General features: G+C 36.5%; 1 protein-coding gene across 1 annotated transcript; it reads left to right on the top strand.

Moving 5' to 3' along the window:
* The first annotated feature begins 1927 nt into the window (after positions 1-1927).
* LOC143643221 (olfactory receptor 8C8-like) lies at positions 1928-2899 on the top strand. The gene has a single exon (XM_077111976.1). The coding sequence runs from the start codon at positions 1928-1930 to the stop codon at positions 2897-2899; it is 972 nt and encodes a 323-aa protein (XP_076968091.1).
* Positions 2900-23072: the final 20173 nt, after the last annotated feature.

Below are 23072 nucleotides of genomic sequence, written 5' to 3'. Positions count from 1 at the left end.
TCAGTAGAAGTCCTGGAAGACAAAGTTGAGATTATCTCCTCCAGAGGAGTTTAATGAATAGAAAATAGAAAAGAAAATAAAGTTCAATAGAAGAAATTCCAGCATCCAACATCTAAAGAAGGAAAGTTTAAAAGAGGATTCAAAGGGAATAGACTCCAAGACTTGATGAAGGTGGCAAGTGAAAAGGAGTTGTATAGGATGATATTTTAATTTCTGGATTAGGAGTCTGGGTGATGGTGAAAATAATTCAGACAATGAGATCATAGGTGGAGCCATGATGGAAATCATAAGAAAATGCTCAATTTAGGGGCATACCTTGAGTTGAGAAATCTGTAAGACATGAAATATAACTGTTCAGGAGGTAGTGTACATGTCCAGACTATATATAGAGACTAGAGTCTATCAAACTTAGTCAAGTTTGATTCCCAGGAAAAATTAAAATATCTGACTCTACGGTCCAGAAATTTTTATTTTCAAAATAGAGGGAGAATGGATGGGGGACAGACTAGTGGTATCTAATTGATAGAGAATAGGGATGTAGGTGCCTCATAAAATATATACATAACTCACAACAGCAAAAAACTTTCATGTCTTAAATGCATGTAGTGTCATGGTTCAGAATCTTTTTATATACATGAATGTGGCAGAGGAGAAAGGAAATGGGAGCTAAGATTTATCCATTTCTTTTCACTTGCTAGACTGAGTCCAGATACTTCACGTAAATTAACTAATTTAATACCCACAGCACTCTTATGAGATAACTTTTTTTAGCCTTATTTTGTAGATGGGGATACAAGGTTCAGAGGAGTTCCATAACTCATCCAAAATTATACAGTTAAGAAGTTGAGAATTATTTTTTTAATTTGGTCTGTTTAAGAACTTCATTGTTTCACTTTATTGATTTGAAATCCACAAGCATATATAATGTGAAGCAATGATCTAGTAATCTGAATTTTATTCATGTAATCCCAGAGGTTTATAGTAGAGTGCTAAAAATGGCAAATAACTATTCCCCAGGAACTCCCTTAGAGCTGTGTTTAGGATCCAGTAAACACCGAGGGGAGTGACCAAGGGGATGATCAGTCCTTTGCACTGGGAATTAGGAATTCATCACGTGAAATATTATCTGAGTAGAACACAGTCCCAGAGGATCCTGCTCTGTGATACAGGATGAACAAAGACTCAGTAATTTCTACCCTCAAGAGGCTCATCAAACTTTGGAAGAAATCATGTGGGAGAGGATAATTTCCTGCACTTCTGATCAATCTCCCCAGAGCCACAAGACAGGAAGTTCATTCCCATTTACCTAGGTGATTGTGTGTAAGGCTCATATAAGATTGCTGTTTTCCTCTTTGCAGTGAATGAGAACTTCTGGACAAATTCACAAGTAGAAATTGCAATTTCTTTAAAAAAAAAATGACCTCTTCTAGAATGTTGAAAACTGTAGACAGTGCTGATAGCTCTTGCCTCCTTCAATATTAGAGGATTTGTCAGTCTCATGATGGTACGGATGAAGGATCTTCAAGGCCCAGCATCAGTGAGGTTTCCAGGTGAAGGAATCATCTCTGACTTACTAATTTCCTTCAAAGGCCATGACTACATAAGTCAAGGATTCTAGGGGAGCACTCCAGACCGTCATATGAGACTGGGAGGAGACCATGTCAAAGGGAGGAAGTTCTGAGGCATTAGGAGGTCTACCAGTACTCTCCTCTGCACAATGACTGAGACTGAAAGGGGGAAAGGGTGGAAGAAAGTATGCTATGGACTCAGTCCTGGGGAATCTCCACAGGATGTCAGGTACATGGATGCCTTGCCCTGTGTCTTCAGACAACCTTGATATTGTAACCCTGAAAATCCAGATTTCCTTTTACAGAATAAGACAAACGGTACATCACTAAAATTGCTTTTACTCTTGTTCCTACAGATCATGTCCATGAAGGAAATGGCTGTGGACAATGTCTCTTCAGTGACTCATTTTACCCTTATGGGACTAACAGACAAACCTGAGATCCAGTTGCCCCTGTTTTTTCTGTTTTTGCTGAACCAGGTGGTCACTGTAGTGGGGAATTTAATTTTAATGCATCTTATTTGCTTCAGTTCCCACCTTCACACTCCCATGTACTTTTTCCTCTTCAATCTATCCTTCATTGATCTCTGCTATTCATTTGTCTTTACCCCTAAAATGCTCTTGAGCTTTAATTCAGAGAGGAACATCATCTCCTTTGCAGGATGCATGGCTCAGCTATTTTTCTTCTGCTTCTTTGTCAGCTCTGAGTGCTGTGTGCTGACAGCCATGGCGTATGATCGCTACGTGGCCATCTGCAAGCCCCTACTATACACCGTCATCATGTCCCCTCAGATGTGTTCACTGCTGATGTCTGCTTCATACGTGATGGGGTTTGCTGTTGCAATGGCTCACACAGGGTGCATGATCAGGCTGACATTTTGTGATTCCAACATCATCAACCACTACATGTGTGACATCTTCCCCTTGCTCCAGCTCTCCTGCAGCAGTGTCTATGCCAATGAGCTTGTATTGTCAATTATTGGAAGCACAGTTGTCATAGTTTCAAGTGTAATTATCTTTATCTCTTATGCTATGATTCTTTTTAATATCCTTCACATGTCATCAGCTAAGGGCTGGTCCAAAGCCTTCAGCACTTGTGGCTCCCACTTACTTACCGTTGGCCTTTTCTATGGATCTGGGCTGCTCACTCATGTCAATCCATCATCTACTGGGTCTTTGGGTCAGGATAAATTTTTCTCAGTGCTTTATACCAATGTGGTGCCCATGCTGAACCCCCTTATCTATAGCCTGAGGAACAAGGACGTCAAACTTGCTTTGAAGAAAACCTTGAAGAGAATAACAAACAGAGCAGAACCAGTGGTGCTGCCTTAGTTCCTGCTTCATTTGCTGTGACTTTTTTTCCTCTTCTGGTAGCTGCTGAACTTCTTCCTATTCTCCTGCATCTCTTCTTTTTCCCTTCTACAGTCTCTTTTGAGAAATTTTTAGCCCAATGCCTACTTTTCACTTTTAGTGTAACCATTTATTCTTTCAAAATGAACATTTTATTTAATATTTGTAAAGGAAAAAGTCAATTGTGGATCATATTGTGCATGAAATTCTTTACAAATACTCCCGAAAGTTAAGTCTTCTCATCCTGTTCTCTAGTTGAGGAATATTATGAGTCTTGAGAAAGGTCACACACTAATGTTGTAGATCCTAGTGAAACAATGCAAGGAAAGAAAGGAATTTATGAAAGAAGGAGAGAAATTCTGTTTCAGAATGACTTGAAGGTAAGGTTGTTGTGTGAACATGTCAGCCAAGGTGACACTGTAGCAGAGATGAGATTGTCAACCTTGAAATATGCATGCGTCTCCAGAGAGGTTTGTTTTCAGAGGGATTCAAACAGGGTCATCCACAAAGAAAAAAATTCAACATAATCTTGTTTGTACTAGTGATCATTTTCTGTAATGGGGAGACTGAGGATCTTGTGGAAAGCCTTCTGGGTGATGCTCGTCAAACAGGGAACATAGTCAATTCCTATACATATCATGAATTTTGGAAGGTTTGAAAACACTGATGTTTAAAAGCAGCCTTAAAATATAATACTGTGTGTTAAAAACATTACTGAAAACTGATTATCATTATTACCATGATAGCAAAGGATCGGATAATACTGATAAAGACATAAACTAAGGCCTATATGATCAAGTCAAAATCCTTTGGTACTTTGCTGAAAATATGTGAAGTTGAAATCGAGCACACTCTGGAATTCCTTGGTATGTTACAGTTTGGTGAAAAGCCTCACTGTGCTCTGTAAAGTTAACAGGTTTATTTCACTAGTTTACCTCATTCTTGTATTGTCTAGCAAATTCAATCACCTTAATTTTTAAGTTAAAATCATGTTATATAATATTTAGAACTAATATTGTTTAAATTTGAACCTTCTGTTCTTGAAGTTAATATAACAGAAAAAAACAGATAGAGAAATTTAGAATATATAAGCTTATTTATAGCTATTGGAAGCTTAGAAGTTTTGTACCTATGCACTGGCGAATTTCTTAAGGCCATGGATATTGTCATCTACATCTTTCTTATTCTCTTGCTATATCACAGATTCTCCATATACTCTATATACATTTGAAAAATTTTGTTTTGCTAACGTTCATCTCCATATTAACATATCACAGGGATTTAAATGATTTTGTACATAAAATATTATCATTATTTATACATTGTTCCTTAGCCAGTCAGTTTTGGCCAGGTACAGTTAGTGTTCTAGCCATGTGGTCTGGAAGGCTGTAGCCCATCATAGGGCTTCTGGGGGGTCAGAATGGGAGGGGCTCTGATATGACAGCACAGTTTGTCTTTGGGAGGCAGGAAGAACAATGTGTAAACCACGTACTCCCTGCCCCATTCAACAGCCAAACCATAGAGCTGCTCCATCACCTGAAGGCCAACTATAGCAGGCACATGCAGAGGGGACTGCAGCACCCATTGTGGACAAGGGCCCTTGGGGCTGCTGAGGGGCCCCAGGAGCACAGTGTGCAGCCTTAGGGGCTGCATTCTCAGTGATGGGAGCCAGCGTGGTGTCCTGCTGCTCCAGGTAGAGGCTCCAAGCTGAGTCTCCCCCTATCAGGCACTTGTTCCTGTTTCCAGCTGTTGTGTCCTTTTATCAGCATCTAAGGCAATTGCAGTGTGACTTCTCTATTATTGCACTTGGATTCTGCATGTGAGGTCTTCTTTTTTATTTTGGAATGCTTGAAATTAAAAAGTAAAATTAGGTTCTAATTTGCTTCAGCATTAAACATGTCAACAAAAGAAAAGAGCTTTTACATGATTGAAATATGACTTCAATAGATAATTTTTGGATGGTTTTCAAAGTGAGTTTGAGCAACATTACTTTTTGAATTTTTAACTTTTTAAAATTGTGAAATATAACATACACAAAAAGCAATGCATTTTCAAGTACATTTTAACAAGTAGTTGTTGAACAGATATTAAAGTTTGGTATGGGTTACAGTTTCATGATTTTTTTATTTTTTCTTCTAGCTGCTCCAAGACACTGAGGGCCAACAGAAATATCAATGTTGGTTATTTGTTAAATCCTATCTTCTCTGTTATATTCTTCCTTCTCTTTAAATAGCATATATACACAAAAGCAATAAATTTTGAAGTATGTTGCAACAATTGTAGAACAAATTTCATAATTTGGTGTGTTACAATTTAAAAATTTTAGTTTTTTTTAAAAATTTCTAGCTACTCTAAGGTCCATGAGGCTAAAAGAAGTATCAATATAAAGATTCAGCATTCACACTTATATGTTAAACCTGACCTTATCTGTATACCTCCACCAGTAACTTTGATCTTTCTCCCACTCTTAAGAGGTATGTGGGCTATGTCCATTCTAACTTTTTCCTGTTGAAAGAGGCTGTCAATAATATGGGATGGGGATGGAACTAGTTGATGTTCTGGAAGGGCTGGTCTCTCTGCATTTCAGGACTTATCTGGTCCAGGGACCCATCTGGATTTTTGTTTTGGAAGCTCCCTAGTTCGTGGGAGCTTTGGAGAATCTTATATAATGCCTTCGGTATCCCTTAGGATTGGGAAGAATGGTTTCAGTTGGGGGTTGCCAAGTTTTGCTAGGTAGCATTGTTTAACTGAAACATGCGTAAGAGTGATTTCCAGTGTAGCCTTTCCACTCAATTTGAACTCTCTCAGCCACTGATAACCTTATTTGTTTCACTTCTTTTCCCCCTTTGGGTCAGGATGGTATTGATGATCCCATAGTGCCAGGACCAGGCTCATTTCTGGGAGTTATTTCCCATGCCACCAAGGAAACATTCACTCCTGTATATCATGTCCCATGAGAAAGGAGGGCAGTCGTTTCACTTGCACAAATAGGCTTACAGAGAGAAAGTCCACATTTGAGCAATAAAAGAGGTCCTCTGGAGGTCACTCAGGCATACCTATAGGCAGGCTGATCTTTTCTGCTACAGACATAAGCTTCATGAGAGCAAGCCTCAAGATGAAGGGCTTGGCCAGTTGATTTGGGTGTCCCTAATGCTTGGCACGATATCCAGGATTTCCCTATTGGTGAAGTTTAACAGTTCCATAATTTTTCTCCCATTCCTCAAGGGATTTGCCAAATGGTTTTTGATTATCTGCTTCATATGCTCTGGGATGTATCCAGGCATTACATTCAGCTATACCGGATTAAAGGTTCTCATTCTTATTCTGGGCTCCCTGTGTTTGGATTGTTTAAGTGATCTATCCAGAGAGGTTGAGTTAGAGTATGTGCTACAGAAAAACTAGGTTCTGGGCATAATAAAACTTTCTTCTTTTGTTCTCAAAGAGTAGGTGAACTTCTAAAATACATGCATTGTCTTCCTTACCCCTGAATTCTGAATTACTTTAATCCCAACCCAATTGGCTTCATTCTTATCTGTAAATAGCAGGTTATACATATATAAAACAGCCCCTCAAAATCCAGAAAAGCTACCAGTCCAAAATAAATGTGACTACTATAAGAGCTTGCAATCTAGGCCCCAGTTTTCTTCTAAGTATTTTGTAAATCAGATCGTACAGTATTTGCTCTTTTGTTTCTGGCTTATTCTGCCTTACCAAATGTCCCACAAGTTTATTCACATCATTGCATGCCCCATAATTTCATTCCTTTTTGTGACATCATCATGTTTAATCATATGTTTACACCATCTTTCACCAATCTACTTCTCAGTGAGTGATCTGTAAACCACCTCCATCTACTGGACCTCATGTATAATGTCCAAAGTCAACAGTCCATCAACAGTCTCTGTTTTAGATAATTTCATTGTTCCCAAGAGAAAGATAACCAATAAACACACCCTCACAATATAGAAAATACAAATCTCCCCTAGCTCTTGTCCCTTCCTTCATTATGTAACCTTGGTATTATTGCCGTACTGTTGATGATTTCCTGTTAAATATAGCCCAGAGCATGCAATATCATTTTCCCCGTACCTGAAAACTGTAAACTCTTTGTACAAGAGTCATACCTTTGCAGTAGTTCATATAAGAACTTATATATATTTGTAGTGTTAGTTGAGGATACATATGAGTCTGTACAATCCATTTCGATCATGTTCACCTTCAATATGGCAGTTTTACTTATAGACCCGCTAGTGAACTGCCTTCACTTCTGTTTATTCCCTTACAATTAAATTCAACCTCATTAGCAAACAGTTCACCCATCTCAGGTTCTGTGTTATCTCTAGATCACCCATACTCTGAATTATAAGCCTCTGATTTTACCTTTACCATGGTCACAAAAGTGGAATCATACAGTATGTGTCTTATTGTGTCTGGCATATTTCACTCGGCATTATGTTCTCAAGCCTTATTCATCTTATCATGTGATTCGGGACATCATTTAGCCTTACTTCTGCATCATATTACATCATATATACATACAGCACATTTTGTGAATCCACTCGACTCTTGATGATCACTTGGATTGTTTCCATCTTTTAACAATTGTGAATAGTGCTGCTATGAACATCAGTGTGCAAATCTCTGTGTCACTGCTTCCAGCTCCTCTGAGTATATATTGAGTAGTGGTAATTGCTTGGTCATAGGGCAACTTGATATTTAGTTTCCTGAGGAACTGCCAGAATGTCTTCTATAGCAGCTGTACCATTATACAGTCCCACCAACAGTGCAAAGTGTCCCAATTTCTCCACATCCTCTCCAACATTTGTAGTTTCCTGTTTGTTCAATAGCAGCCAATTTTATAGGTGTGAGGTGGTATCTCATTATAGTCTTAATCTGCATTTCCCTTATAGCTAATTAAAATGAACATTTCTTCATGTACTTTTTAGCCATATGTATTTGCTCTTCAACAAAATGTCTATTCATATCTTTAGCCCACTTTACAATTGGGTTGCTTATTCTTTTGTTGTTGACTTGTATGATTTCATTATGTACACAGGATATCAACCTTTATCTGATGTGTGATTTCCAAATATTTTCTACCATTGAGTTGGCTTCCTCTTCACCTTTTTGACAAAATGTTTTGAAGCACGAAAGTGTTTGATTTTCAGAAACTCCCATTTATCTATTTTTCTTTTGTTCCTTGTGCTTTGGGTATAATGTTTAGGAAGATATCTCCTATTGCTAGGCTTTCAAGATGTTTCCCTACATTTTCTTCTAGAAGCTTTATGATACTCGTTCTATATTTAAGTGTTTGATCCAATTTGAGTTAATTTTTTGTATAAGATGTAAGATAAGGGTCTTCTTTCTTTCTTCTGGCTATTGGTAGATAGTTCTCCCTTTCCCATTTACTGGAAAGACTATTTTGTCCCAGTTAAGTGGAATTGGGGGCCTTGTTGAGATCAGTTTACCATAGATTTGGTGGTCTATTTTTGTACTCTCAATTCAACTCCATTTGTGAATACTTCTAACTCTATGCCAGTATTGTGCTATTTTGACCACTGTGGTTTATCATACGTTTTTAAAATCAGGGAGTGTTAACCCTCCCACTTCATTCTTCTTTCTTAGTGTGCTTTTAACTATTCGGGGTCTCTTTTACTTCCAGATGAATTTGGTCACTAGCTTTTCCAAGTCATCAAGGCAGGTTACTGGAATTTTGATTGGTACTACATTGAATCTGTTGATCAATTTTGGTAGACGACATCTTAATTACATTTAGCCTTCCATTCATGAGCACGGAATGTCTTTCCACTGATTTAGATCCACTTTGATTTCTTTTAACAATATTATGTAGTTCTCTGTGTATACAAGTCATTTATCCCTTGCTAAGTTCATTCCTAGATAATTGATGCTTTATTTGCTATTTTGAATGAAAGTTTTTCCTTAATTGACTCCTCAGTTAGTTCAATTCTTGCGTATAGAAACATTACTGATTTTTGTCCATTAATTTTATAACCTGCCACCTTGCTGAATTACTTTATTAGCTCAAGTAACTTTGTAGTCAATTTATCAGGATTTTCCAAGTATAGTTACATGTCATCTGCAAATAATGAAAATGTTACTTCTTCCTTTCCAATTTGGATGCCTTTTATTTCTTTTTTCTGCCTGATTGCTCCAGCTAGAATTTCTAGTACAATGTTGAATAATAGTGGTGACAGAGGGCATCCTTGTCTCATTCCCAATCTTAAGGGGAAAGATTTGAGTCTCTCACCAGTAAGTACAATGGGTTTTTCATATATGTCCTATATCATGTTGAGGAAGTCACCTTTGATTCCTACCTTTTGAAGTGTTTTTTTTTCTGAAAATGATGTTGAATTTTGTAAATGCTTTCTCAGCATCAATCAAGATGACCATATGATTTTTCCCTTTCAATTTGTTGATGTGCTGTATTGCATTAATTGATTTTCTTGTGTTGAATCATACTTGCATTCCTGGTATAAACCCCATTTAGTCAGGGTGCATAATTCTTTTAATGTGCTATTGCATTTGATTTACTAATATTTTGTTGGGAATATTTGCATCTATCTTCATTAAGGAGATTGGTCAGTCGTTTCCTTTCTTGTGGGATCTTTACCTGGTTTTGATTTTAAAGTGATGTTAGGTTCATAAAATGAGCTAGCTAGAATTCCTTTTTCCTCAATTTTCTGGAAAAGTTTGAGCAGAATTGGTGTTAGTTCTTTTGGACTGTTTGATTAAATTACCCTATGAAGCGATCTGTCCCTGGGCTTTTCTTTGTAGGAAGATTTTTGTTGATTGTTTCAATCTCTTTACTTATGATCAATTTGTTGATGTCTTCTCTTCCTTTTTGAGTCAGAGTAGCTGGTTTGTGTGTTTCTGGGAACTTGTTCATTTCATCTAAATTGCCTCATTTGTAGGCATAGAGTTGTTCATAGTATCCTCTTATGATTTTTTTAATTTCTTCAGAGTCTGTGGTAATGACCCCCTCTCATTTCTGATTTTTGTTTTTTTGCATCTTCTCTCTTTTTTCCTTTGTCAGCTTTGCTAGTGGCTCATCAATTTATTGTTTTCTCAAAGAACCAACTTTTGTTTTTATTATTTTTTTCCATTGTTTTGTTCTCCTATTTATTTAACTCTGCTTTAATCTTTGTTATTTCTCTTCTTCTATTTGTTTTGGAGTTAGTTTGCCTTTATTTCTCAAGTTCCTCCAGGTGAGCAGTTAAGTCCTCAATTTTTGCTCTTTCTTCTTTTTAATATAGGCATTTAGGGCAATAATTTTCCCTCAAAGCACAGTTTCTGCCACATCCCATAAGTTCTGATAATTTGTATTCTCATTTTCATTCATCTCCAGATATCGTCTGATTTCTTTAGCAATTTCTTCTTTCATCTAGTATTGTTTGTATGTTATTTAATCTCTATACATATGTGAAAGTTCTTGTTCTTTTGGCAGTTATTGATTTCCAGCTTCACTCCATTGTGATCAGAGAAATTGTTTTCAAAATTTCAGTGTTTTTAAGTTTATAAAGATGTATTTTGTGCCCCAGCATATGACCTATCCTGGATAATGTTCCATGAGTGTTTAAAAAGAATGTATATCCTAGTGTTTTGTCATGTAACAACCTATTTATGTCTTTCAGGTCTATTCATTTATCAAATTGTTTAACTTCTCGATTTCCTTATGGTTCTCTCTCTGGTTGTTCTGTCTACAGAGGAGAGTGGTGTATTGAAGTCTCATCCTATTATTGTTGAAACATCACTTCCTCTCTTCAGTTTTGCTAATGTCTGTCTCATGTACTTTGGTGCTCCTTAATTGGGAACGTAAACATTTATGATTGTTATTTCTTCTTGATTAATTGTTCCTTTTACTAAGATATAGTAAAGCACCTTCTTTGTCTATTATAATGTCTTTACATTTAAAGTTTATTTTATCTGTTATTAGTATTACTACTCCTACTTTCTTATGGTTATATCTTGCATGGAACATCTTTTTCCATTTTTTCACTTACAATCTATTCATATCCTTGCATCTCGTATGAGCTTCTTGTAAGCAGCATATAGCTGGATTATATTTCTTAATCTGTTCTGCAAATCTGTATCTTTTAATTGGTAAGTTTAGTCTGTTCACCTTCAATGTTATTACTGCAAAGGTGTTTCTTGAATCCATCATCTTGTCCTTTGAATTTTATTGTCAGATCTATATGTTCTTTTCCTTCTTTCCCTTTTTATTCCTTGGGTTTCTCTTACTGGTACTCTTCAATTCTGTGATTTCTTCCAAACCTCCCTCTTTCTATTTTTTTTTTTTAAATCAGAAGATCTCCCTTTAGTATTTCTAGTGGTGCTGGTCTCTTATTGACATATTCTCTCAGTCTTTCTTTGTCTGCGAAAAATTTAATCTCTCTCTCAGTTTTGAAGACAGTTTGGCTGGGTACAGATTTCTTGGCTTGAAGTCTTATCTTTCAGAATCTTAAGTGTATCACACCACAGACTTCTTGCCTCCATAGTGTCAACTGAGTAGTCCGAACTCAGTCTTACATAGTTTCCCTTGTATGCTGTAAATTGTTTTTCTCTTATTGCTTTCAGGATTTTCTACTTTTCTTCAACACTTGACAGAGTGATTATTATGTGTCTTGGGGAAGACCTATTTGGATTTATTCTATTTGGTGACTGTTGGACTTCTTTGATTTGTGTATTTATGTTTTCTATAAAGGTTGGAAAGTTTTTCCCCATTATATCCTCTATTAATCTTCATAAACTTTTGCTCTTCTCTTCTTCTTGGACACCAATGATTCTTATCTTTGTGTGCTTTATTAGTCCATCATTTCCAAGAGCCAATCAAGTTTCCCAATCATTTTGTCATTTCCTCTTTTGCATGTTCAAAATCAGTTGTCTTAAAAAAGAAAGAAAGAAAGAAAGAAAGAAAGAAAGAAAGAAAGAAAGAAAGAAAGAAAGAAAGAAAGAAAGAAAGAAAGAAAGAAAGAAAGAAAGAAAGAAAGAAAGAAAAACCAGTTATCCTGTCCTCTAGTTTTCTTATTCTTTTTTCTGCCTCTTCGAATCTGCTGTTGTATGTCTCTAGTATATTTTTGATTTTGTCTCCAGCATCTTTAATCGCTGTGATATCTGCTATTTTTCTATTTAGTCTTTCAAATTCCTCTTTATGTTCTTCCAGTGTCTTCTTGATCTCTTTTATGTCATTAGCGATCCCACTGATTTCATTTTATAGAGTTATATGAATATCTTTGATTAGTTGTTCCAAAATGTAGGTCTCCTCCTGAGTTTTATTAGTCATTGGACTGGGCTGTATCTGTCTGCATCTTCATATGGTTAGTGATCTTGTACTGTGTTCCCAGCATATAATATCTCAATAGGGCTACTTTGTATGTTGGTTTTCTTCAGTAGTCTAAAGCTTTGTGTTTGAGGGATGGTTATGGAGCAGGATGTGGGACATGGGGAGGGGCACAACAGTGCAGTGATGTGTTGTCATGCAGGTATAGGTGGGTCCAGGACTCTACACTGGTACCTGTAATTATGCAGTGTGGGCCATAGTTTTGTGGTCGTGTGTCGCAGAGGCCTTGGAGGCCAGGTACAGCTTAGGTGGGTCTTAGAGTATAGTTGCAGGGTGTAGCCTGGGGAATATAGAGGTAGGGCATGGCAGGAGGCTAATGGAGGTGCTGAGCGGATGTGTGGGGGCTAGTATGTGGGCCAGATGTGAGTGGACACATGAAGCTTGTGGGTCACAGGGTGGTTGGAGTGTGGTTGTGTCCTTGTGCAGGTGGAGGGGACCAGGGGCCTGGGATATTGGTGCGCTAGTGTTTCAGGGTGGAGCACAGGTCATGGAGGTTGCAGGATGTGTATGGAAGGATGACGATGAGTGAATGGAACCCTGGCACTATCCACAGGTACAGAGGTATGGTGGGGTAAAGGTACTCGTTAGTGCAGGGCAGTAGCTATGTAGCACAGTTGTACCTGAGAGTACCTGCTAGGTGTGGGAGAAGGACACTTGTGCCGTAGGGTGAGGCAAGGTTGTACATCTGTGTGGGGCAGGTGGAGCAGGGTGCAGGGGTCAAGAGGTCTATGCACAGATATGTGGATGCTTGGTAGGGAGGAAGTGGCTTTGCTGGCGTGTGGATCTGTGGGCAGGTACATGTACATGTGCACAGAGGTCAGGGGCAGTGGGGGGAATTCCACCTGCATGGGTGATTATTTCCAGATGTGCAGATTAGCACTTGCCCAAAGCTGAGGGAGGATGGCCTGAGTTGGTGCATGCAGGTGGCTTGGGATCCGGATGCTGATGTGTATGTGCACTGAGGTCAGGAGGGGCCAGACACTCTTGCACGCCTGTATGGGCTGGGTGTGGATCTTGCCCGGGTATAAAGGTGAGCACCTGCAACTTGCATGTCCAGGTAGGTGATGGCCTGCAGGGGGCAGGGAAGGGAAGGTGGAGTAGAGGGGTTGGCCACAGGTATGTGGGTCTTGGGAGGGCCAAGGCGGCACTAAGCTTGTACAGGAGAGGTGGGTTGGTGTGAGACAGACTTCTACTCATGCATAGGCCAGGAGTGTGGGGCAGAGATGCACAGAGAGTGGGGTCGGGGAGGGGGTGCTTAGAGTGCAGTGGGGGTGGGTGGGTGTTGGGGTTCAGGTGTGCGGGTTGTGGGGAGAGTCACGGGTCCCAGGGCAGGGGCAACGCCTGTTAGGGTAGTGCATTTGAGAGACGTGCCTTGGTTTACTTCATTGTCCTGGTCTCCCTGTCCTTGCATGACTCTTGGCTTATAATGGACATATTAGGCTGTTTGCACTAGCTGACTGGTCTTTGGTTCTCTGTGTCACAATTCTCTGCTTTTTCAACCAGGGCCTCCCAATGTGGTGTAGAAGACCTTCCCAGGCCACTTATACCCTGGAATCTCTCTCCCAGTCATTTTTCTCTTTCTCTAGCTGTTCTGTGAAGCAGGGGTGAACTTGGCCTCTCCTATTCACTGTCTTCCCAGAAGTTCCCTATGTGACTTACTTTTGCATTCAGTATTTCTCATAATGTTAACTATTTCTCATAGACTGTAAAAATGTTGTGGGTTTACTACGAGTTTTTGATGAGTCACCGTGTAAATGTATAAAACCTGAAAAAAATATGTTTCAGAAGCAAGCTCAAATTTTCATAATAAGAAGATTCTCTATTTGGAAGTATTATCTAAGAAAAAACAGAATAGTCCCAAATCTTTCCCAAGTTACAAGATGGTTAGTTTTGAGTTCTGAATAATTCACTGCAATATGATATATAATGAAAATATTTATTTATTTTAACATCTGACGTAACATACATATTTTATATTTCACCAAAAATATCCCTTTATAGTTTAATGAATACTGCAAAAAGTCAATGTACTCTCCATTTTGGTCATAAAATAAAATACTTCCAGAATATTAATATGTAATTCAACATTTTTAGCTGTTTTATTAAAGTTTCCAATAACTTCGAGCAACAATTCCAGGTAGGTAAGTTATTAAATAGTACCTGTGCTGGTTTGAAAGTATGTATAGACCTAGAAAAGCCATGTTTTAATGAAAATCCCATTTCATGAAGGCAGAATAATCCCTATTCAATACTGTATGTTTGAAACTGTAATCAGATCATCTCCCTGGATGATGTGATTTAATCAAGAGTGGTTGTTAAGCTGGATTAGGTGACGACATGTCTCCACTATTTGGACGGGTCTTGATAAGTTTCTGGAATCCTATAAAAGAAGAAACATTTTGAAGAATGAAAGTGATTCAGAGAGAGCAGAGCAGAATGACATAACCACGAGAAGCAGCCAGCTACCTTTGGAGATGAAGAAGGAAAATGCCTCCCGGAGAGCTTTGTGAAACAGGAAGCCAGGAGAAGCTAGCAGGTGATGCCGTGTTTGCCATGTGTCCTTCCAGATGAGAGAGGAACCCTGACCATGTTCACCATGTGCTTTTCCATTTGAGAGAGACTAAGTGCACTCGGAGTATATTCTAACTTCATAGTTGGAGAAATATTTATATAAACTAGACTTTTAATATTAAAAATGTTAGATTCAAATAGTGTAAGTTTGTAACCTCTTTTTAGGTTTGCTACCATTAGATATTTGATAGATTTATTTTAACTTTACATCTAATCATTTAAGTAATGCTTAAAAAATTTTTTTTCATGGAGAAAATACTTAGTTGAAATGAGACAGCTGTATAGAAAGACTATATTGTGCCCTGAATTTTCTCATGTCCTTTAGATTTACAACCCTTTGATTTCTGTACCTGAACCATTACACCATGGTACAAAGAATATAGTGTTAAACATTTCTGTCTGTCCATTGCCTTACTTTTATTATTATTTTTGCTTTTCAACAACTTTTTATTTCTGGATTTTTAAAAAGGAAATTTTGGAGAAAAAAAAGGAGAAGGAAATAAAAATAAACACAACATAAATTAATAAATTTTCCTAAATTGAGTAGTTTTCTCCAGCCCTCATTGGGCTCATGCAGCTTTATAAGAACCTAGTAAGTACTTTTCTTACCACATTGACTCCATGCTTCCTACTCTCAGTGCTGATCTGTTTCCATTTTATTACCTAGAATTAACTCATTAAGATTCTCGACTAGTGTATTTAGGGACAAACTCCAGTTATCCTTCTTTAATAAACTGAAAATTTCCCTTCTCTAATTTGTCCCAAACCACTGACTTCTCATTTCTAATATTCTTGATGGAATTCTCTGTTAGCCATTGTTGGGCCTGGGAAATTGTTTATTATAAACAGCCTGCATAGATGGATGCCTTAAGTGCTTCCATGTCTGAAGTTCTGGGGAAGCATGATAAGCATAGCTTAGGTAGTTATAGCATAGCACCTGTTATGTAACCATTGATGTAACATGCATCCAATCATATATCCCATGAATGGAGTCACTTGTTGCTAAAGTGCCACTTTTGTATAATTTAACATAAAAGGGATGATTGCTTTACAGACTTCATGAGAGAGAGAGAGAGAGAGAGAGAGAGAGAGAGAGAGGGCAGAGCAGAGGCAATGATTAAAAATGACCACTCTACCAGCGACTCCTTGTGCTTTCTTTCAATTTACTACCAGAGAGACTGAACCCTAAAATATGATCCTAACAGCCATTAATTTTGAAGTATGGCCACACTGGCACTTCTTGAGTCTTAGTGAGTGAAGTAGCCTTTTCTGGCTTTTGCAATCAGTCCACCATATCTGAAGCATTGACTGATTAAGCCTTTCACATATTCACCCCTGCCTGAGAGAAGATGTTATGAACATCTTGTAACCATAAGTGGAAAACCTGTTCAGATTGGACCCCAAATTGAGGTAGCAGGACCAAGAAAGGGATTGAGAGAAACAAAGTATTGGTCACGTCGTAAAATTGCTTGATTATGGTTCACCTGAACCAAAGAAAATCTTTAAACTTTATCTTAATGAAGAAATAACTTCATTTTATTACCTAAGCTGTTTACTCTCCAAATGCCAATTTTATTTACAATAATTTGACTGGTTCTCTGAGACGATCAAATGTGCCCCTATGTCAGTGTATTTGTTTATATTATATATCATTACTCAGAAAAAAACATTGGCTTAAATTTACAAAATATATTTTGCCTGGAAATAGATGGTAAGAAAATGTTGTTTACATCTTGCAGAATATTCAAGCAAGCACTTTTAAATCTGTACTGCCTTTTGGTACTCTAGTAGCAAGTCTTCTTGAGGAAAATAGAATACTCTATTCTTCATATTCTTTCTTTTTTAAAAAAAAAGTTTTGTGCAGTGTTTTAGTCATGTACAAGATTTTCATTATAGCATCCTTACTTGCTTAATACATAAATATTGATGAGAAGATATGGCTTTCATAACTTATCTGTAACAATGGATAAATGAAAGTTTGGTAAGAACAGTGAATAACCCCATTAATTAAAAATTTTAAGATATTTCAACATTAAAATAGAATTATACAGGAGAACAATATGTCATTTCCTTTTCAGAGATAAGAAGAAAATTATATGAGGGTAAATATGCAAATTTTACATATAATTTTTCAGTATTTTTCAAAATTTTTCTTGCCATCAACACTTAAGGATTTCCATGTTACATATGATTAATAGCACATCATTCTTCCATACTCTAAAAGGTTTTCTAAGGCTTTAAACCTTAGATTTTGGTTAAATGGAAAACTTTGATATATATATACACACACACACTTATACGTTACTACAATAAAAAAAAAAATTTAATTCCCTGTTAAAAAATAATACACATGAAACCTCCCAACCTCACAAAAGTTCATTCAGAGCACTTTCTGGGTGCTCCTATACCATTTCTCTGAAGTTTCCTATTTACTTTTTATTACTCACTATCATTCCTAACCTTACCCTACTCCCTTCTAAAGTCAGGAACCGTGAATTATTCTGTTCTGACTGTTCAGTACTAGCATAAGTTCTGGCGCAGACTTCACTGATAAGTTAATAGTTGTTGAAATAGCAAATAAATACTATTGCTCACTGCACACCTGCTAGGCCTTTATTTGACCTTCTTCCTTTTTAACCTATTATCAGGTGAGGTTTCCATTCATCCTTTTCAGGTTATAAATATCCACTTAGTGTCTTCTCTTGTACTGTACTAGGTCCTGGAAATATCAAGATGAAAGTGACATATTCCAAACCTCCAAAGATTTTGCAATGTATGTAATAAAATGGATATGGTGGGAAAAAATGTGGCAAACACTGGTAGGTGTCTACCCTATTTTCTTTCTTCCCTTCTTTCTAAGTATAAAAGCCTGATTGTCTTGGGGGATTAGCCATATGCACAACAGAAGGAAAAAAAACACATAATTTCTTAGCCTTCTTTGCAGATAGGGGCACCCATATGACTAAATAGAGGCAAATGATTATATGTATCTCAGATAAGACATAGAAATTCTTCAGATTTTTTGTTTCATTTACATTCCTTAATATACCTGATACCTGATCATTTTAACTCCTTTCCCCTTAACAATATGTCTTTATTTTCTCATTGAGAATAAACTACCTTCAACTTTCCAGACCGACAGGTCATCCTAATTACCTAGCATCTGCTAATAGATTCATTTTGGATGAAAAACGTGGGATTTTAAATTAGCTGTCCTATCCATTTTGAACTCTTAGCTCCTGTGTTCAGTATCCAACAAGATTTTACCTTAGGAAGTATACTAAGTAGCTGCCAACTGTAGCATAGCCTACTAGTGTGATTTCATTTGCCTCCCTCCTCCTCTACTGCCCCTTTCTGCCCCCTGTCGCTCATGGAGTAGAAGAAATGAGCATCCAGAAGGGTCATTTATGCATTCAAGTAGAATTTATATTAAAACCAAAAGTGGTGACATTCTTTTTTAAAAAAAAAGTGAAGATGTGGGATGAAGATTTCTAGAAAGCTCTATAATTGTGTCTGTGTGTATTTGTGTGCTCAAGAATGCACAGCCGGGGATGGGGGGAGATGGTATTTATGAGGTTGTCTCAAGCTAGGAGGTCATTTTGCATTGCTTCCTTTTTCATCATCCTTGCCTAGGATACAGATGTGATGGCTGGAGTTACAGCAACCATATTCTTACACTGAAGCAAACTTGAGCTGGTGGGAAAGCAGACTGTCAGCTTGGAAGCCATAGAAGAAAGATGAAAGGAGTCACCATAACAATACAGAACAGCTTATCTTTGAATTTCTTTTATGTGATAGAAAAATGTGGTTTTACAGTTGCTGACTGATGCAACACATAATAATTATAATACAATGAGATACAAGGTCTTAAAGAGGTATGCATAAGACCCATGAGTGCATATTTAAGAAAAAAACAAGTTCTGCCTATGGATATTGGGGAAGACTTCAGAGAGGGAGGGACATTTGTCCAGGGCCTTGAGAGGGTGAGTAGCTGTCCACTAGGTGGGGAAAGATTTTTGATGAAACAGTGTAACACTGAAATTTTGGATCATTTCTATGGTAAAGCCAGTGAATCTTGAAAGATAGATGATAGCCTTAGAAAATCTTTATATTCTTTCAATTTTGATGTTTTAAGATAACTAAATAACATAAAACTTTATATTCAAATTTAATCATATAACATTGTTTGAACATTTTTTTTATTTTTTATTTTATTTTTTTTTTTTTTTAGAGAGAGGGAGGAAGGGAAGGAAAGACAGAGAGAAGGAAGGAAGGATGGAAGGAAGGAAGGGAGGAAGAAAGGGAAACATCTTTAAACATTTTCTTGTTTTATTGTATTTTGTTTGTTTGTTTGTTTTTTACATGGGCTGGGGCCGGGAATCGAACCGAGGTCCTCCGGCATGGCAGGCAAGCACTTTGCCCGCTGAGCCACCGCGGCCCGCCTTGTTTGAACATTTTGATAGTGAATGCGAAGTAAAGCAAATTCTTTAATCTGTGCCCTTTCTCTGCATTTCTATTGCTTTTCCTTCAAATTCAGTAGTATTTTTCTTATTTGTCCAATGCTCTTTCATTCCTATTCACTATATATTTTTATTTCAGACAAAGTATTTCCATCTCTGAAATTTTAATTTGGATTTTTTATCTTTTCCATGTCTCTGGTCAGCAGACCATTTCTTCCTCCTTTTTCCTTAAATAAATGGGATATATATATAGTTAGGTGAATTATCCTGGTCTACTATCTTTAGTATATGCTTATTTTGAATAATATTTCTACAAACTGATATTTTTTTTACCATGAATTGAAGTTTCCTGTTTCTTGGCCTACCTTCTTAAACTTAATTTAAATTTTTTTCTTGTAATTTGATTTAACAAATTTGCCATACATTTAAAATGAAATTACTCATTGCAGAATTTTCTACTATTGTGTTTGGGTCTTTGGGTTGCAGAGCTCCCAGGTAAAGTTTCCCTCTTGCCTCGATCTGCACGAAGATGAGTCTTAGAAACCATCTGAGGCTTACATAAGCTTATTTAAGCATGCTTTTACAGAAGTTACCCATGTTGCTCGATGAAAGTGTGTCATCCCCAGTATTTCAGCATAGGATTTGTTTGTGGATGTACTACAGCTTATTTATCCATTAATCAGCTAAAGAATGATAAATCAATGACATAATTTTACCATCTTTATGTGAAAATAAACTTTTACACTTGTCAATACATGGAGTGGAACAACATTATAAGAAACTGCCAAATGTTTTCCGAACTGGATCTACCATTGTGCATTCCCACTGCAAATGCAAGAGAATTCAATTTGCTCTACATCCTTTCCAGCACTAAGTGGAGTCAATTTTATTTTATTTTATTTTTAAGTTTTAGCCATTTTGATAATTTAGTAATGGCATCTCAGTGCTTTTCATTTATATATTCCCAATGAAAAAATGTTGTTGGGCATCGTTTCATGTGTTTATTTGCTACTCTATATATTTTTTGTTAAATGGTTAGCTCTCATACATTGTTCATTTATTTGTTGGGTTGTTTACTTTCTTACTAAGTTTTAAGTGTTCTCTATATATTCTGGATACTAGTAATTTATTAGATATATGATTTCAAATATTTTGCCAGGCCGCAGTTTGTATTTCCTCCCCTTTACTATTATTTGTCTCTGAGAAATAGGCTTTAATTATGATAAAAATCAGTCTAACATTTTTGTTTGTTTTATGTTTTGTGCTTTCAGTAACCCATCTTCAGAATCTTTTCCAAACTCTATTTACAATTTTTTTTCTTTTTGTACTCTGAAATGTCTTATAGAGTTCAGTTTTAGCTATACTCCTCGGACTTTATATATTATTAGAGAAGTTGAAGGTTTATTGAAAAATCAGGCAGTAGGTAGAGAGATTCCATGTACCCCCTTCCACAGATTTCCCTATTACTAACATTTTGCATTTCTCTGTTGTGTTTGTTAAAATTTATGAAACACTATTATTATAATTATCCTATTAAGTATAATTCATAGCTTACATTAGGTTTCATTGTTTCTGTTGTAAAGTCTACAAATTTTTAAAATTTGTTTTCTGATAAAATGTATAGAATTTTTCTTTTTAACCACTTCCGAATGAACAATTTACTGTTGTCAGTGATGTTCACAATGATGTGCTACCACCACCACCATCCGTTGTCAACACTTTCCCATCACTCCAAACAGAAACTTCATACCAGTTACGAATAATTTCCCATTCTCAACCCCAGCCAAAGTCCCTGGTAACTGTAGTGTAGTTTCTGACTCTATGAATTTGCTTATTCTAATTATTTCATATAAGTGAGATCATAGAATGTTTTCATTTTGTAAGACTCAACAAGTTTTCTAGGTTCATTCAGGTGGCACACATCAATCTCCATTCCTTTTTGTGCCTGAATAATATTAATTGCATGTATATCCCACATTTTGTTTGTTTATCATTTATCTGTTGATGGACACTTAGGCTTCTTCCAGCTTTAGATTATCGTGCATTGTACTGCTATGAACACTGGTATAGAAATACATGTTTAAGGTGCTGCTTTCAGTTCTTTTGGGTATTTACTAAAAGTTGGTGTTGCTGGGTTATATGGTAATTATACACTTAACATCCTGAGGAAACACCAACCTGTCTTCACAGTAGGTGCACCATTTTACCTCCCCAGCAACAATTAACAAGTGTTTTTATCTCTCTCTGCTTTCTCTCCAATACTTGTTTTGTTTTTTATTTCCTTTCTGTTTTTTAACTGTTATCTTTTCTAGTGCATGTGGAATGGTATATTGTTGTGGTTTTCCTAATGGTTAATGATGTTGAACTTTCTTGTATTTGCTTACTGCCCTCTGAAATGTCTTTTTTTGGTGAAGGTTCTATTTAAGTCTTTTGCCCGTTTTATAATTGTGCTGTCTTTTTGTTACTGAGTCATATGATTCTTTATATATTCAGGATATTAAATCGTTATAGAATATGTTGGTTTCCAAATATTTTCTCCTATTCTGTATCTTTCTTTTTACCTTCATGATAAAGTCTTTGATGTGAAAAGTTTTACATTTTTATAAGGTCGTTTTCATCTATTCTTTGAGATTCCTCATGCTATTGACCTAAAATCTGAGACATCACTTTCTAACTCTATCATGAAAATGCTTCCCCATGTTTTCTTCTAGGAGTTTTATAGTTTTGGTTCTTAAATTGAGGTCTTGGATAAATCTTGAAATAATTTTTGAATATGGTAAGGGAATTTCCCTTTTGCAGGGATATTTGGTTTTTCTAGCAGCATTTATTAAAGAACATATTCCTTCCCCATTAACTGGACTCTTGGTATCTTTGCAAAATCAATTAACAGTAACTGGGAGCATTTATTTCCCAACTCTCTATAAGATGTTATTGTTGCATGTGCCATTTTTGGTAATGGGGTCAGGTAAGGATGGAGGTGGTTATCTTTGTTATTCTTTCCCTTCCTGTCCTTCTGCAACTTCCCCTCCTCCTCCCTCACCCCTTCCCCTTATCTCTTCTTGTTTATATGTCTGCTTGTGCCAACATCATTACTTTACATGAATGCAGTCTCTCCATTGATCACCTTTGTACTATTGACAAAATTAATTGAATATATCTATTGATTCATCATGGACTCTATTTTCTGTATTGTCAATCTCTCTGTATTTGGCCAATATCATACTACATTGATTATTGTAGCATTATTGTAAGTCTTGCACCCAGTTGGTATGAGTCCTCCAACTTTGTTTTTTGCAGAATTGTTCCTTTGGCTTTTCATGCAATTTTGAAAATCAGCTTTCTATAAAATATTCTCTGGGAATTTAATGTAATCGCATGGGAAGTGTGCCTCAATTTAGAGAGGGATGAACATGTTAACAATAGGGAATATTCTAATGCATGTACATAGTTCATATTCCTATTATATGTCTTCTTTCACTTTATTCTTTAGTGTTTTGTGATCTGATGTGTACAGGTCTTGCATGTATTTTATTACATTTATATATGTGTTTTAAAATATTTAAAATTCCAATTTTTCTTTACTAATATATAAATATGCCATCGACATCATATTCTGTGCCTTTGGTATACTTGTTTATAAAGCAGAATTTTTGTTTAGATTTGTTGCTATTTTCTTCATAAATAATTATTTGCTTTGATAATGGATATAATCTTATTTGATCTTTTCTAACCTATAGGCTCTTTCTTTTTCTTGCTTTATTGTCTA

Source organism: Tamandua tetradactyla, chromosome 8 (genome assembly GCF_023851605.1).
Source record: "Tamandua tetradactyla isolate mTamTet1 chromosome 8, mTamTet1.pri, whole genome shotgun sequence".
Lineage (NCBI taxonomy): Eukaryota > Metazoa > Chordata > Mammalia > Pilosa > Myrmecophagidae > Tamandua > Tamandua tetradactyla.
This window is presented reverse-complemented; position numbering and strand designations above follow the sequence as displayed.

Coding starts and splice junctions, on each gene's coding strand:
- LOC143643221 (XM_077111976.1), top strand. CDS start 1,928: ATGTCCATGAAGGAAATGGCTGTGGACAATGTCTCTTCAGTGACTCAT.